Source organism: Branchiostoma floridae, chromosome 4, assembly GCF_000003815.2.
Source record: "Branchiostoma floridae strain S238N-H82 chromosome 4, Bfl_VNyyK, whole genome shotgun sequence".
Taxonomy (NCBI): Eukaryota; Metazoa; Chordata; class Leptocardii; order Amphioxiformes; family Branchiostomatidae; genus Branchiostoma; species Branchiostoma floridae.
Window position 1 is genome coordinate 7748171 of NC_049982.1, and position 17644 is coordinate 7765814.

General features: G+C 40.6%; 2 protein-coding genes across 2 annotated transcripts in view; both read left to right on the forward strand.

Moving 5' to 3' along the window:
* The window catches only part of LOC118413179 (pleckstrin homology domain-containing family A member 5-like), a 28158-nt gene extending 20560 nt beyond the window's left edge, over positions 1–7598 (forward strand). Inside the window, exons 12-24 of the mRNA XM_035816389.1 lie at positions 377–604; positions 1262–1401; positions 1752–1838; positions 2168–2268; positions 2742–2838; positions 3144–3245; positions 3628–3759; positions 4380–4460; positions 4851–4970; positions 5421–5531; positions 5847–5979; positions 6555–6703; positions 6992–7598. Coding sequence (XP_035672282.1) covers positions 377–604; positions 1262–1401; positions 1752–1838; positions 2168–2268; positions 2742–2838; positions 3144–3245; positions 3628–3759; positions 4380–4460; positions 4851–4970; positions 5421–5531; positions 5847–5979; positions 6555–6703; positions 6992–7384 — 1874 coding nt within the window. The 3' untranslated portion in view covers positions 7385–7598. The remainder of the gene's footprint in view (positions 1–376; positions 605–1261; positions 1402–1751; positions 1839–2167; positions 2269–2741; positions 2839–3143; positions 3246–3627; positions 3760–4379; positions 4461–4850; positions 4971–5420; positions 5532–5846; positions 5980–6554; positions 6704–6991) is intronic.
* A 300-nt stretch (positions 7599–7898) lies between these two features.
* Positions 7899–13597, forward strand: LOC118413180. Its single transcript, XM_035816390.1, has 5 exons — positions 7899–7982; positions 8476–8634; positions 9317–9463; positions 9907–10046; positions 10613–13597. Exons 1-5 carry the CDS (start codon positions 7899–7901, stop codon positions 10788–10790), a joined length of 708 nt encoding a protein of 235 aa, XP_035672283.1. The 3' UTR covers positions 10791–13597.
* The last annotated feature ends 4047 nt before the right edge of the window (positions 13598–17644 follow it).

Here is a 17644-nt window from a genome sequence, read left to right on the forward strand (position 1 = left end):
TTGTGAGCATAATTCTTTTCCTGAGTCCATAACCATTCCTTAAAAGCCACAAAAAATATTCTGGGAATGGTATGTGATAAACGGGTAATAAGATAAACTTTACAAAAGTTACTCATCAAAGCAACTAGGTTTTGTTAACATGTTTCAGACAGCATCTACTGTCTTTGAGAAAAATCTTGACCTCATTAACACATCAATTCATAGTTTTGGTTAGATATCTGTTAGCCTCTCAGTCATTGACAAAAAATAATTGACAGTTCCTAGAATCTTTCCAGTTGCTTTGACTATCTTTTGTATTGAATATTGACTTTTCATTTCAAAAAGACTCCTTGTCTTCACACTACTGGTACTGACATGTTGTTGTCTGCTTCAACAGGGCCAGACCAGAGCAGAAATTATCCGGAGGTGAGAAGAAGGGAGCCCACAGATGCGATGCGAAACTCCCGTCCCGTGTCGGAACACTTCAGGTTCCCGGCGGAGACAAGATCAGTGGACGCGGTCATGAGGACAGCAAGGCCGGTGTCGTCGTTCTACCCCACGACAGGGGTGGAGTCCCCACCCCCCACCAGACCTCCCCTCCCCGCAGCATACAGACACCAAGAGTGTGAGTACTCATTTGTATACCTTATAATGCACACTCTTACATGCTAACTTGTAATCGTGTTTGTGCAACATTAGACAATTCTGTTTCTGGGTTACATAAATCACTTGATCCTAGTATTTTGTGTCACCTAAGATTCATTGAAGTATGTTACAATAATGTTAAGCCGAGGTAATATGACTGGTTCAGTAAGGATGCCTGCCATGAATTGTAGTGTAAACAATTTATCATCTACATCCTGAAATCATCTTAAGGATTCTTTACCTTAATTGATAGCAAGGAACAAACTGTTGTACTGGTGTTAGTGAGCACTTACAGAGTACTTGATCTTGTAAGCGAAGGGCTGATGCTGAACGTTGACAGATAAAAGTACATTGTATATTCATACCGTGCTCAAGGAGGCACCTCAACCACATTAATTGGGTACCACTGGCTGGCAAAATGCACCAGATATTATTATTATCATTATCATACTCAGAACAAAGTTGTTGTAAATGGTCTGACATTTCAGACAGCATTTGCTGTCTTATTTCAGTCACTGACAAAACTCATATACATGTAGTTGCTTATAAGTGATTTTTGTATTGACTATCTCATTACATAGATGTCTAACCTTCATCAATGCCCTAATGTATGTATCATCTGGTCCTGTGTTTGTAGATGGGACAGACCTCCCTGATGCCGCTCCCAGCAGAAACTATCACACAGCGATACAAGAAGCACCCAAGGTGTCTCATGTAGCATACAACCATGTGCCGGAGACCAAGAAGGAGAAAGATGATGATTCTTACAGTTTGGGGGTAAATACCCAATTAGTGTTAAATTGAATGTCATATGGCATACATGTAAACAGAAGAAGTTTGAAACTGTAGGAACTCACAGCATCATTTATGGGCTTTATCAGTTTTAAAAAAGATTGATAATGGGTTGGAGAAGCAAGTTTTCTCCAACAACTTTCTTTATTTCTAATTAATTTTTTTTGGGAAATGAATCCTGTTAGATTTACTCTTTTCTACTGATAGTTAACACCTTTCTCTGAGTGATGTGAGACAAGGCATAAACCTGTAGGGAAGACTTCACAAAGCTTTGTGGTAAAACAATAAACAATAAATTATGATAAAAAGACATACATTTATCTTTGCCACAACAGGACATCGATGACGTGTTTGCCAACGAGGTCCCCCCCAGCTCACGGCCCAACTACAAACTCACCTCATCTGACCTCATGGGCAAATCGGTAAGTCAAAGATTTTTAAAGGATACAGCCAAAAATTTGGTATGTTAAAAAAGACAAAAGTTTATATTGTTATCCTAAATCATTAGTGGTGTCATGTGGATGAGCAGCTAGTATATAAGACACAAGAATGTCTAGATAAGGGAACTTCACAAAACTTATCCTCATTCCAACCATTTGAAGTATAAGGATTTATGTGGAGGTAGAAGGAGAGGCTCCGCCTTCAAATACCATGTCCTAGACATATTGGATAAGCAACTCACTGCCTCTATGGCCTCAAAAGGCTATGGAACCTTAACTTACCCTGTTGCCATGTTGCCCCCCTCCCCCAGCATGAGGAGCTGACCCTGCTGCTGATCCAGCTGAAGAGAGACCAGGACCAGCTGGTGGAGGAACACAATGATGCGCTCTCCAAAATGATGGCCTACACCAGGTGAAACCCTCTGTTCATTTGCCCCATTAGTTGTAGTAGTAGTAGTAGCCATTTTTTATTATACTGCTGCTGGGGTCCCTGACACAGGGGTAGGCAGCAGTCAGCTAGTCTTCACACCGCGCTTCCATGAGGCTCTGTCCAGTGAGTCCAACTCTGAGCTTCAACTTCATGATTTGCCTTGATGGCCGGACAAATGATTAAGTCCATGATTTTTTCAGTACATGGAAGACTTATTGCCATTATAATGTTTACCCAATAGCAGCTAATGTAGTAAAGTCAGTGTGTCCACAAAATGGGAATTGACGTGTTGTGACAACAACCTGTATGTGTGTATAGAAGGCAGATGATTATATCTGTGCTTTGTTTACCCAACAACTGGTGTATGTCTGTAATACTCTGTATGCAGAAGAGGAATCCCAAAGAACAGACCTTATATGCCACTCACGTTGTTCTGTCTCTGTTTGTTATTGAAGGGCCGGCGCTAGCGGGCTCCACTCCCCACACGATGAGGAGGAGAGATGGAAACAGTATGAGGAGCTGAGGAGGAAGTGTGAGGAGTCCGAGAGAAAGGTGAGCTGGTTAAAACGATTCTTAAGGAGCTGTCAGGTTCTAGAATGACAAATTTTGGGGTTAAGAATTCAGGATATCTTGTCTTAAGGATACATGTTCATGTGCATATTTCTGAACATCAGCAAACCAGATTCATTGTATGTGTATATGTGATGGAACTTGTTTTCTTTTCCACAAATGAATGCACAGTGTTTTTAGAAGGTGTCAGTTCATTTTTGAGTCATTGTTTCAACCTTACAGCTGTTTCAGGGTTGTCATACATGTACATGTCATTCAGGACTTTTTCTTGCCCATTTTTGATGCAGCTGAATGCCAGTAAGCCCATGCTGAGCCTGGTTTCCAACATGGTGAAGTTAGGAGATCTGTACAACACACCTGACAACAGGCATAACAAACAGTACGATCAGGTAAGACAGGTGTCACTGGACGTACCATTTACATTCACTACACACCTGTGCTTGTTGAACTTTGTGACCCGATGCAATTCTATACCATCGTGCAAGGACAGGTTAGGTACAAATGTGAGGTCAAAACATTGTAATGCAAATTTCAACTCCTGGATGTTCGGAGAATTTCTGAAAAGTCGTGGCTTTATACCCGACTTGAATTGAAAGTTTATTCTACATTTAGAAACAATATGGATTTGTCATAGTCAGAGTATATATAGTTTTACAAGATGGAATGTTTCTCAACCAACTCCATACATTCTCCCCTGGGTTGTTCTGTAAAGAACAACAGTTACTATGAACAAAGGGCTTACAGTTTGAATACTGATTACTTTTTCACCAGTTTGGAAGGCGGACGAACCCTGAGCTGTCCAACAGGGAGCAGTTTGAGTTCAGCAGACAGTTGGAGGAACAGCAGGTGGGAACAGCAAACTCTGGTCTGCAGCACAGCCCCAGCGACGACAAACTGGTCAATGTAAGTACTGTAAATGTTAACATTTTTGCTGAGGTTTTATGTTTTTACCCCAAGGTCTTCGCCACGGACTTACAACCACTGTGAGATGCTTGTTCAGTCTTTTGACCACATACCCCCTCATTTCCACCAAGAATTTAAAACCACTGTGTGTGAACACTCCATTTTGTCTCCAACACAAAACTGCAAACTCCAAAATCCATTCACAAGTCATGTTACAGCCTCCTACCTGCAGTGCTGCTGCTGGGCAACAGGGGCATGTGTTCACTGAAGTTTATTGGTGTCAAGTTTATGTTTGAGCTTGGTTAGCTCAGCAAATGCAGGTCTGCAGCACAATCCCAGCAATGACAATCTTTTCAATGCAAGTATTGCACCTGCAGTATTGCTGTTGGGCAACAGGGGGCGTGTGTGCACTGCAGTTCATCAGTACACAGTGTAACAGTTGTATTTTAGAAAATGCTGGTCTGCAGCAAAGCCCTAGCAATGACAACTAGTCTCAATGTAGCTTATTTGTAAGTAAGGTGCTGTTACCTGCAGTGATGCTCTCACATGATAGGGGGCATGTGTGAAGCATTGCTTAGGGCATCTTTTAGTGAGTTGAATCTTGTTTCTTTTTTAAACAGATAAAGTCCATGAGAATCCGAGAGCTGGATGGCCACATGCAGGAGCTGACGGCACGGGTGACAGTTCTGAAGGAAGACATGGTATGAGATTTTCTGCCTTTGATGTTGAAGTTCACATTCAGCAGTACCACAGATACTTATTCTGTTAAATGAAATGTCATATCCTATAGCATAGTAAACACCACCTCTGCTAAATAGCCAGCCAGCATTCCATCATAAGAGCAGTAAGCCTTTACCATCCTATAGAAACACACATACTGGTGTTACATTATCCTACCTGCAGTGCTGCTGCTGGCCAACAGGGGGCGTGTGTGCACTACAGTTCATTGGTGTTTAGCTTATGTTTGAGCTTGTAGGTTAGCTCAGCAAATGCACACATATCCTTGACTGAAGATTACAAAATTTACTTTTTTTCAAAAGCAAACATGTACTGTTGTAGTTTTGTAGCTAACAGTTGTGACATGATTACAGGAAAACTTGGAGAGAACGCTACATTCCACCAGTAAGAAGATGGCGCAGTACCGAGACCAGCCGCACGAGAAGGACCGCTACGCCAGCCTGCAGGCAGCCATCCAATCAGAGATCAGCAAGGTTAGAGCTGACCTCGCACAGGAGTCAAAGGTGATGGTTGGTGTATTAACAGCCCCCCCCCCCCCCCAACACTACCCTTAACACTATCCCCTTAACAGCCCTCATAAACAGCCCACCAAAACACCCCCTTGATATCTTCCTATCACTACCCCCCTCTTAACAGCCCCCAGAATTGCATACTTAATCTAGAGCTGTTCTCCCAGAATCCAGACGTTTTGGGTTGGAACCCCTTGCAGGTCCCAGTGTGCTGCCAAACAAATTGGTTCAGATACAATGTCAGTTCTTTGGTTGGCAATTCAGGTAGACATAAGGAATATACAGATCCTATATTACCAACACTGACCTACATATACAGATGGTATTTCAAACCCTGAATATTTTGTGGACCATGTTATCAGCTTTCATATTTCTCCTAGTATCTAAAACATTTCCTTCCATGTTAACCTGTAGAAGCTTGAGGCGTTCTCTGGTGAGCACGGCCAGCTGACTAACGAGCTGAGGGCGGTGCACAGCCGACTGTGGGACGACTCCACCTCAACCACCGCCAGCTCTCCTTCTAAGGTATGTGTGCTGTAAAAGGTCCGGATAAGTATCTGAGGCCTTAGAAGGAGTTATATTCCTACTGGTTAAAGTATGTGCTGTATTAGACCAATAAACTTGAGAAGTGATGTACTTTTCTTTGACAAGTTGACAGTTGATGGTTACATCTTTTTTTGTATGAAATTGTAATGAACATTTATTTTTTTCTCATTCATTTTCTCTCATTACCTTTTTTGCTTGTAGATGGAAAACCCATTCATATATTCATGAATTTACAGTAACTAGATTTTTTCTGCAATGTATGTAAAATTTCTCTTCTTTTAACTTCATTCCCAGGCCTCAGAGAAGGCTGCGATGAAGAACCGACTGCAGCAGGACCTGGCCCATGTACAAAACATGATGTCAGGCCTGGCTCAGCAGAGGGACAGGCTGGAGGGGCACGTCAACTCTATCAGGCAGCAGTTCTCAGGTAACGTACAGTATCTTCTCTTCACCCTGATGGTGATTGGTTTTAGACCTCTGAGTTGCCTGCTTTGTTGTGAAAGTTTTCATACTGCTCTTTCCTCAACTATTACTTTTATTTATTAATTGCCTGAAAGTTCTAAGGCTCTGCTGTCCATATGATTCTCTGATTTTATCCAGCCACCTTTTCCTTGGCTTGGTGGCTGGTCTTTTTTTTTGGGAGCATTGAATGATATTGCATGCTTTTGTCAGCATGGTACATATTGTACTATCCCCTCTCTCTTATATAGTCACATGTTAGGTTAGTCTAATCTCACATGAATAACTCTTTTTACATACGCCAAATAGCAGTTACTCAAGCAACTGGATATGATTTTGGAAACGGTCAGACGTTCAAATAACATCCACTATTTTTCGTCAGTTAAACTAAGTCAGTGTCAGTGACTAAAGATAGTGGATGCTGTCTGAAACATCTGACTGTTTCCAACATCATATCCAGTTGCTTGAGTAACTGCTATTTGGCATATCGTATTACCTAGTAGATGTCTCACCTTTATCGATGTAACTCTCTTTACCTCCCAGCCGGTGCTGACGGCCCGTTTGTGGAGACTGACCTGGACACGGGGATCCAGCACGACCTGCGGGCTGCAGAGCAGGCGGAGAGGGAACACCAGAACAGTGCTCAGGCACGTGAGGAGGCACAGCAGCAGAGATCTGTGCCTACCATACTGGTGAGTCAATGAAACTACAACTGTCATTTGTCTTTGAAGGATCATATGCTAACTTTCTGTGTTTGTATGTTTGTGCATCTTGTGCTTTTTTGTAAAGTTTCTGCCTTGTGTTAATGCCTGAAATTTTGAGAAGCAGTCCTGGCAACAAGAATAAAGACATGTGATCTCTCTAATTGTCCTCTTTGTAAAGATGAAATGCTAAAGGAGGGCATCTATTTTCTTAATGTATGTATGACACATCTTCAGTTTATTTTTAAAACTCCTTAATGTTGATTCCTTGCCTCCCAGGTTCACAGGCCTGAAAACAACGCAGAGCCAAACCAGAACTCGGGCGCCTTTAAAAGCTCGCTCAGCGTACGCCAGCTGAAGAGGGAGTCTGCAGAGCGACGCTCCCGTGACAGACAGCACGGCCTGGACAGAGAGGTCGTCGGTGGGGAGGCGGACGGAACTGAGAGGTCACGGAGTCCACCGAAGAGGAGCAACACTCTTCCAGGAAGACCAAGAGGTACTTTTCTTATCAACAAAAATAGCAAAAGAAAGTTTTTTCTTTTATGGACTTTATTTCCAATGATACAATTACTGTTACAGTTACAGTTTGCAATGTTGAAGATACATGATAGTGATAAATTTCTAGTATTTGCCGTATCTACAATAAACCTCTCAGCTCACACTCATGCTTAAATAGCAGAGTAATGTTTCCTTTATACTTACTGTATCTATATTGAAAATAAATTCAAGTTAACATTTTCATTAATGTCAACAATTTTGGAACCAGTTCTGCACAAGAAAAGTCCAATTGTTTTTCTAACTGTCTTTGGTAATGTTTACCTTTTTTTACCGTTGCAATGGCCGAGTGGGTAGAGTGTTTCCCTTGCATTCAGTAGGTTGTGAGTTCGATCCCCGGCCGAGTCATACCAAAGACTTCAAAAATGGTACATGCTGCTTTCTCTGCTTAGCACTCAGTACTAATGCGGAAGAGTATGGGAGTTAAACACAATTTTTTTTTTATCACTACCAGTGGACAAGCCTCCTGCTTTAGTCGCTTGCACAAATGTGTGGTCCATGAGCTACAAAAATGGAGATAGACGCCACCCCTAAGCATCTGTTACAGATGTACGGGCAACTTTAACTAAACTTTTAACTTTTTGGTAACTTGAATTTAAATTAAATTTTTCCAGACCAGTCCATCAACAACATGACAGCCCGGAGCCTGAAGCGTGTGTCTCGATCCAGCAGTGACGTCTCCCGATTAAGAATTCCATCAACGTCCTCTTCTGAGGTATGTCTTTCACTCTGTCATACATACAATCTTCCATGTCACTTTTATGCATGTTCACGTCAAAATATCTAATTTTGCGTGTTATGCCTTTTTTTTCAATTTTTTTAATAAGACATTGAAAATGCCAAGGAGGTCAAGAGTCTATCATAAAGCTGTCCAAATTTGATTGATGTCTAAAGACTCACAAAAAGTACTTACATCACAGGGGGATGCGTGTCATTTGCATTAATATTCAAATCATTTGATGCGTCAGAATATGGAAGTACATAGAATACATTCCAAAGTTGATGCAAACCACACGTGTCCCTCCGATTTAAGCATTTTAGGTGAGTCTGAATTCGTTTTTTGATTCTGAGTAGCTGTGTTTCGTCGCCTGTCTTTTCTCCTTGGGATTTCCAACATTATGACTAGTGCACCGTATCTAACTTCACCATAACAACAAGCACATGTCCAGGTGACTAACACGTGTGTGGTGTGTGTGTGTCCCGCGTAGGGAGGGCGGAGGCGCAAGCCCAGCGCGGCGGAACGTCTGTTCGGTGGTGGTGGTGGGATATCACGCAGTGCCGTGGACCTGAGAACCCTCGGTCAACACGACCAGTCCGGCCGATCTAAAACTTCTAAGGGCACTACTTCCATCCTCAAAAAGCCCAGGGTAAGCTGGCTGCACCCTCCAGTTAGAGGGGTCCAAGTCAAGCTCATTCTCTGCTTTTGGTTATCATTATTTTGGGGTGGTGTAAAATTAGGTGCTAGTAGGGAAAGTGGAAAAATATTTCAAAAGCATATGCTGTGTAGACATGATTTTGCATTTGTATTTGTTGGCTTCACTGTTCTTTTTTAATTAATTTTTTGATGGGTTATATCAGAATGTTGAAGGTGAAACCTCACAATTTCTCAACACCATTTTAGTGTTATCTAACTCTATCCTCTCATCATTTTTTAAGATTGACTGTCATTTTTTTCTGTTTTTTGGTTTTCTGTTTCATGGTATTCCATCTGTATTTAGTTATAGTTTATGTTCAGGTAACAATAAACAATCCCTTGTCTGTTACATTCCCTGTATTCCCACTTTTAAGAGATGGTCACAGACAAAACAATCTTCTGACCATGTTCTCAAATCTGGTTTTGCTCACTATGAAAGATGACATATCGTGTAGCTTGATCAAAAGGTTTAATTTGGTTTGGTTTGCTATGATACGTATCTCCATTAGGGACTGATATGTCACTATTAATCCTGGAGTCCAAGTGAATTATGTAACTCACAGTGTAGACACAAACAGGGCATAGGCACAAACTGTATTTTGAATATCCTATAATTGCTGTTGTATATCTAACAGAAGACAAAACCTCGGCCAGACTTCTCGGCGCCAGTTGAGCCGTTCCACGGCACCACTGATCTGGAGGTGTCACCGCCAGAGAACAGCCCCAAGATCTTTGAGACAGACATCGAGCCAGTGGAGTTTGATCTGGACTGGAACAGAGAGGTATGAGTAGAGCACCTGTAACCCAAACAATAGGAGCTAATTGACTCATTTGCATCAACCTTGTCTTGCCTTACCTTGGTTTCCCATTGGAATTCAAAATTGTCTTCAGCTTGACTTTGTCTTACCTTGTTTGCTATTGGACATCCAAAATTGTCTTCAGCTCTTTTGCATTCATAAATAGGGTATAAAAGACCAGTTTCTCCAAGATCACTTCAGTGTCACGGATGAAAGATGGTGGATGCCACCTGAAACGTCTGACCGGTTCCAAAATCTTATCCAGTTGCTTGAGTAACTGCTTTTTGGCATTTCCTTGTGCTTATAATCTGAAAGGAGAAGGATTGGAGACATAACATTTACTCTTATAGATCTCAAGCATAGTATCAAGAAAGCCAATCAAGAAAGGATTGTGCAATTTTTAACACATTTTCCCTTCCCACGCCTAGCTGTTACCGCCCTCCAAGACGGTGCTCATCCCTGAGCGCTACGTGTCGGACACAGAGTCGGAGGACTCGCTAACCCCCGAGGAGCAGGCACAGCGCAGACGCAAGGCAGCCAAGTTCCAGAAGCTGCTGTCCAATTACAGGTAAGGTATTATTGATGTCGTCTGGTATTCTAAGGACTAGTATTCAACACTGCTTCCAATGGAAGAAAATTAGAAATGTGTCACGAAAGTCAAAATGTTCTAGAAGCTGCTGTCCAGTTACAGGTAAGGTCTCATTGATGTCGTCTGAAGAACTTTCAACAAAACTAGTATTGATCACTACTTCCAATACAAGAAAATTAGAAATGTAACTTGTAAGCCAAGGGGTAATAAATGTGTAAGAGGTAAGTTTGATAATAATGACATTGCTAGGTCTAGTTTAAGGTTAAGAAGTGTCAAAACAATCCTAGATAGATTTTTATGAATTATAGAATATTAAGGTAGTAAGTTTAAGAGACGAACCATGCTTTGATTATAGATAATTTTGTGAGTGAGAGAGGTAAGGCTTATTTTCAGGCTATTTTGTTACTACACATTTTGTTTACCACACAGAGTAGCCCCAATTGTGAAAGGCTTTTTGCACTTGTGTTCCTCAAGTCTTCTTAATTCTATCATAGCATTTTTCAGTAAGCCTGTTTACAATATTCATGTCTTTTCTCCTACAACAGCATGCAGGACCTGTCTAAAGCCAACTCAGAGAGAGAGAAGAAGGACCGCGCCCACATCCTGTCCATGCAGGCCGCCCTCGCCTCACAGGTCACAAGGGAGAGCCGCAAGCTGGCGCGCTCCCCGCACCTGGAGCGTAAAACGTTCGCGGTGCCTGAGGACAGGGGCACCTATCTCTAGTGTAGCGTATCTGCTCACTGTAGATACTCTCATAGCAGGGCAATTCAACCCTCTTTAGCCGCGCAGTCACATTCTTTGTAGATCGTTGTACAATTTTTGTATTGTAGGAAGTTCATGCAGGTGGCGACAGAGTCAACCACCATCAAGGATCTAAGACAACCTTTTTGGTAAGAGGACAGCTGAATTTTAAATTACACATGCACAACTATACTGACAATGCCTTCAGTCAGTTTGTCATCGTACAATGATCATATGAAGAATATGACTGCTTCCGTAGCTTTAACTACTGTTGTTGCTAAATCTTGGAGACATCGAGGGATCTTGACACAAAACAAGATGCAACTTCTGTTGTAAATTCAGATTTTAATCCTTCAAGAAATTTTTTACGACTGGAAAGCCTGAATACTTGAATCTTCAATTACATGTATGTGAAAATGGCAGCTTGAAATCATTTTGAGAGAATAGTTGTTATTCTTGCACTTATTCTAACAAATAAAAATCATATACATGTATTCAATACAAACTCAAGGGCTCATCTTATAGTGCAAGGGACCAATGATCATACATGTAAAATGTATACTAGTATATTGGGTAGAGTGAAATGAACAGAAAAAAATAGAAGCTGTTATTAATGTTAAAAATATCATTCTACTTTTATCAGTAAGTAGATAAACTAGAAGAAGTTTTTCTTTTGAGGGAAGGATATATTTTAATTTGAAAAGAATGGTTGAAAATGGTTACCATAGAAATTCTGTTAAACTAAGAGGTAAATAATGGAGATAAATATTATGTAAAATAATCTGATTGTGGATTGAGTACATAAGACTCTGCTATGTATACAACATGTAGTTTATGGTTATTAACATGAAAAAAATCTCTGGAATGCCACAAGGAGCTAGGACTTAGCAAACACATCCATTCCCAAGTGCCATTATAGAGTAGAACTGCAATTGCCCTGACTTGCTTCTAGCATTGCTTTAATGCTCTTACTTATGATGCTTCATCAGCCTCCTTTCAAGCAATAAAAGCAAGTGGTCCATAGTTGTAAGTTTTGTATGGATGGAACTGGTCCTGACCAATAACAAGGCGGAACAAGGAGTTTCTTACTTACAAGACTTTTGATCGCATGATGAGGCAAAATATAAACTTTGATGACATTTCTATAGATGTGAACCTAATACATATATAACACTACAGTTGTAACATATTCAGTATGTTTTAAAGTAGTGAATTTGATCATTTGTATATCATGTTTGACAGTGTTGTCATGTATGCTGTTGATGCATATTAAGGTTGAATAGAAACATTTTAACTTGTTGTCAAACATCACTACAGAGCATAATTCAAAACTCTGGCCTAGGTTGCAAAGCTCTATGTTTGTAAAAGACCAAGATTGTGCTGCTCCGAATTTTGTTGAAAAACAAATCCAAAAAACATTTAAATGCATTGATGTGGCCTTAGTCTTTCAATGTGACAAAGATAAGCTTACTCTGTAATGGTAGATGTATATCAGGGTACTAATCTTGTATAAAACCAGTACTAGTAGTGATGAGAAAAGTTGTATTGATATAATTCTGAATGCAAACCAATTACAAGGAAATGCTGAAAATCTTATAGTTTGTAGGAGTGATGTCCTCAAGCAAGACCAACTACTGTAAAATCAAACATGACATTGTGGCGTTGTCAAGGAATAACAGCAAATTCTAAACTTGGTGTCAAGATTGAAATGTTCTTAACCAAATAATTGTACTTAAGGTACTGCCAGTGTTAACCCTGGGGAAGCATTTGAATATCTATGAAAATATTGTGTCAAGTAAAAGAAAGTTGTAGGCTATTGAAAAATGATTCTATGTAGAACTGCTGGTTCAATTGATTAGCCTTAGTGTGCACAGCAATCTATATCGATTCTTGTGATTTCACATTCGTCAGAAAAGAAACAAATTGTTATAAAAGCGCTAAATCAAATGTAGCTTATTAAATGTAACATTTGTCATACTGAATTTTAGAGGTATATTGGGACCACCATGTAGATAGCTGTGTGCCCCCAGGGTTTTCACTGACATGCGCATTACCTGTATATCTATAAACTAGAAGACTATAGAGAAAGGATATATTTGTATTATGTATGGATTTTATGTGATAACTAGAGCTTAAGGTACATGCGTATGGGCAGACTGTACTTATTTTTAACAAAGCTTGCCATTTTTTAAAAAGATATTCTAAAATCTGAAAAAAAATGAAATGGAAATGAATTGTAGATATAAAGATGCTTTATTTATAGGTGCAGGAAGATGGATTGGATTGTGTGAATGTTTTGTAAAATGGTTCTCGTAGAGGACACTTTGGGAGGTTTCTATTGTAGACTAAGGACATTAAGTGCTGTTAAGATTGGAATGAACTTATAGATGTATTTATTAGGTGGTTGGAAGTGCCTTAGACAGTTTTATCTGAAAGAAGAACAGCTTTTAAACTGCCAGTGAATGTATACAATAGTACGAGTAGCTACCGTTTAATTTCTGACATGATTGTTCATTCAAGATTGTTACTTTGGTGCAGGAAATGGACAGAACAACCCCCTTGGCTAACATATTAATGGTATGTTCCATGAGGCCAGGTCAGAAATGAGCCAGTTGTCCATAGTTGCACCAGGAGAAAAGATGTGATGAATGTTTACAGGGGTTATAGATGATGTACTGAGTAAGGGACCGCTCAATTGTAGCCCTGTTCTTGCTGACTTCTTGTTTGTCGTGAAGTAGAAGTGTCGAGGAAGAAGCAGCTGTTTTGTAATATATTAATTCTCCCTCTTGTTTTTCTGTGTTGTCACTATTGTCTGTGTTTGTTTGTGATGTGTGTGTGTTCATGTGTGAGGAATTCATAAATACCTGTAGCTGAAATCAAATTGCTGATAAAGATGAAGATGGAAGAAAGCCTTACTTAGACTTTGAGACTGTACTTGAAAATCCATACGTGACGTGCCCTAGGGCACACCACTTATCTACCTGGACTTCACGACAGTACAGAAAACAATTACATACATACAAAACATCAAATATTTACATACATGACATATCACCACCTTAAATTAAGATGGACATACACAATGCACAAAGTTAATGGAACCGCCTTATTTGGCCCGAGTAAGTCGGTGGTAACTACAACTGTATGTCGGTAGTCATGGTACCCAGGCTACGCTTTTATTTGCAATTGTAGGAAAAGTGGGAGTGGCTCATGAATTGTAGCTACATTGTAGCAAGGGAGAGAAAAATTCATTCATTGATGGTGTATATCAGAAATTCATTAATTGATCGTAGGAGTTTTTGAAGCCCTGTAAGTACTAACAGTCGTTAGTGGTATGAAGTGACAACAAAAATTGAGATGAACGTTTTCGTTGCGAATTTGCGCTTGGCCATAGAGTCGGAAGCATCAGATACCGGCATCTCAAAGGGATTACGTCATACCTGAATACGTCATGACGTTACGGTGCATCACGCCGCCTGTCGATTTGACATTGTATTACATATACGTCATTCATACCATGACGTCATACTTGGATAACGCAGGCCTATTCTCCGGAAAGAAGTTGTTAATTTCTATATCTTAAGTTGTTTGTTTCTTATTTTCTTTTGGTCAACCTAATCAATTAAACTATTGTAGCCTCCTTTACAAGTTGTTCACTGAATCGTAAGCAGGATGGTAGAGTCTCGCTATTTCTAAACCAAGCGTCCTGTCTTTTGACTGAAACTACAGGGGTGCAGTAGCCGCCCACCATCTTTGCCAGAAATGCACTAACTTGACGGTGAATTCTGTGTATTATCTATCCCAGACAGATTTTGTACATATACATGTACTTGTTTGGCTAACTTGATGGCCAACAGAATACATGCATACAGATAAGCAGACGAACTATTGAATATCGTCTAAAATACGATCTTACATTTTACCTTTGCATGACGTTTGTATACTAGTAGTCCTTTACTCTAATCAGATAGCGGTGGTAGTTACATGTATAACTAGAGTTCGGCGACCTCATACCTCCATGAAAATTTAGAGCTTTTGTAAATTTCACGCAAATGACTAAGACATTAACATAATTTATGCATGGTGTTGTTCATCATTGACAATCGTACACATGTCGCAATTATAAAATTCCCATTATTAATCATAAAGTGGTTTTGCAATTTTTACATAAATTATGCAAATAAGTTCCTCATTACCATATTTAGTATCTGCTTATATTCCACCTATCATAATTAACATGTGTTACATTTATCAGAAGTCCAGTTATTGAAAACAATGGAATTATACAATTTCCTCATTAATTATGCAAATTAAGTCCTCATTTGCATAACATGTATATCATTATGAACATCTTTGCCTAAGGTACCCGCATGCCTAATATGATGACAATCCGTTAATCCTTTCTGCAGTTATCCTCTTTGGAATGTCTTGACAAAAATGCCCCTGCAGTTCCTAAATTGAACGTTAGGGGGCTGAAACTTGCTCCACTTTGTCATGACACTGAAAGCTATCTACCACCCAAATTTTAAGACCATATAACGTCCAAGACAAGAGATACATAGAAAAAACTGCTATGATTGACTGTTGTCATTAATTATGCAAATTTGCTCCTATTTTGCATAATTAGTATTTCATCTTGTACAACATTGCCCAAGGTACCTACATACCAAAAATCATGAAAATCCGTTGTTCCCTTCTTGAGTTATCCTCGTCAGAAGTTTTTGACAAAAATGCACCTGCTATCCCAAAACTAGACGCTAGGGGGCCCAAACTTATGTCACTTCTTCCTGAGCACAAGAGCTATCTAATACTCAAAAATCGTGACCATAGCATGTTCAGAACACCAAGATAGCAAAACCGGAAGTTGCGCTGCAGTACCAAGGGGAGCCGCTAGGGGGCCCAAAATCTAATCATTTCCAGCTTTCATCACACCCTACCAACACACCAAGTATGAAACCAATCCACCCAGCCGTTCTTGAGTTATCTTGTTTACACACAGACAGACAGACACACAGACACACAGACAAACGCGGGGTAAAATATAACCTCCATGAAATTTCATGGAGGTAATCAGACTGAGATACCACCACTCGCCACTAGGAGACGCTCAAGTGTGGTATATTGTAAGAGGACAGCAACACTTAGTGATTAAAGCACCAAGGACACGCTTCAGATTCGGTATTAATGAAGGGAAGAAACATTAGACAAAAGTATTGAAGGAGAAGAGTGTGAGACGACGGAAAGAAGTATATCAGGGCATAATGAGGAAGGGAACTCCGAAGAAGTTGTGATAGCTTTTTTAAAGAGTATTAAAGAGAGTGAAGACAATTTGATGGAGGAAGAAATAAATTGCGGAAGGACAGGAACAAAGTATGCCCAAGCCCGGCCGATAAGCAAACCAGGTCCTGACAGCTGAAAGTGCGGGTTATTTGCCCAACTGTGCAGTTTGGTCGTTTTGTTTGTACTGAGGTCACCACTGGGCCAACCAAACATCCCCATTACTGTTGAGTTTGGTTACTCTGGGAGTATGTTTGTGCGATATAGTTTTTATGAAGTAATGTATACAGCAATGGCAATATCCCCATGTACAACAGAGGAACCTATTTACTAAGAACAAGTCGATGAGGAAGAAGAAACGAAGTCCGCTTATACATTTGTATGTGTGTCTTTTGTGCTTTAGCCAATAAGTGTTGCTGTCCTTTTACAATATCCAACACTTGTGCGTTTCCTAGTGGTGAGTGGTGGTATCTCAGTCTGATCATAACTACCAGCGCTATCTCATCAGAAGACTATACAAAGGTAGACTGTAAGATCGCATTTTAGACGATATTCAACATGTAGGATCCTAGGATCCATGCACAGAAAGCTGGTGTACGATCTCGATGGTTTGCGGAAATGGTGTCGTATTCTTCTCGACTTCGGAACCATCGGTTTACTAATCATACTTGTGAAATACAACCATTCTATCCACGTCACAAGTCTGAAATGTGAGACCATGTCGGATTATGACCATAGATGTAACAAGATTTGAAACACCAAAACAAAATGTGAAATAAACAGATTCAATAGCCTATTTAAGTGCGCCCACATAGCATGTATGGAGACCCCAGACATTTGAAAAGTTTATTCAGAGCTCACCACTGCAACGCGTTGTAAATCATGTGTCATGAGTGTGCTTGAGCAACGGAGCACTTAAACGGTGCCGTCGCTTGTGCTTAGAGCAGGTGCATCGGTCATTTCCGACATCATGACTATTTGCTTCAGGTTGTGGATCGTTTTTTTTTGCATCACTTCATGACACCCTCAGTGCTGAGTTTGTCTATAATGGCTTATATTGCAGTGGCAGATGACGTGGATGCCACACATGGTGCGGTACGGAGCTCACATCGGTGGAATTCCCCCTGTGACGTCTGCCCGCCCTACGGAATGGCGAAACTGAAACCACGGCCGCGGGGAATGGCAGGAATGACAAGTGTCAACTCCTCACGCGACAGCAAACAACAACAAGTCGGCACGGAGGGTATGATGGCAGGCCGGGATAGGACGCGACTGGCGGTGATGCTTGTCAATTCTACAGCACGGCAGATTGATCTGTTCCCGACTCCTGCCGTCACTTCAAGCTTCAGCGGCAGCTTAAAGTTAATAAGAAAGTGATGTTTTGTGGAAAAACTAAACTTTTACCAGCACAGATGAACTTTCGTGCAAAAAGTGTTGTTTTGTTTAAACTTAAACCCAAATTCGCATGCACGCACACTGTGACATGCACACACACACGCGCGCGCGCACACACGCACACACTCATACACTACAAGCAGAGGTTGAGTCGCGTAGATAGT

Bases quoted from the DNA above. Each gene is read 5' to 3' on its own strand.
- LOC118413180 (XM_035816390.1), top strand. From the start codon at position 7,899: ATGACAGCCCGGAGCCTGAAGCGTGTGTCTCGATCCAGCAGTGACGTC. The intron at 8,635-9,316 runs GTAAGCTGGCTG...TATATCTAACAG, and splicing joins CCATCCTCAAAAAGCCCAGG to AAGACAAAACCTCGGCCAGA. The intron at 9,464-9,906 runs GTATGAGTAGAG...TCCCACGCCTAG, and splicing joins ATCTGGACTGGAACAGAGAG to CTGTTACCGCCCTCCAAGAC.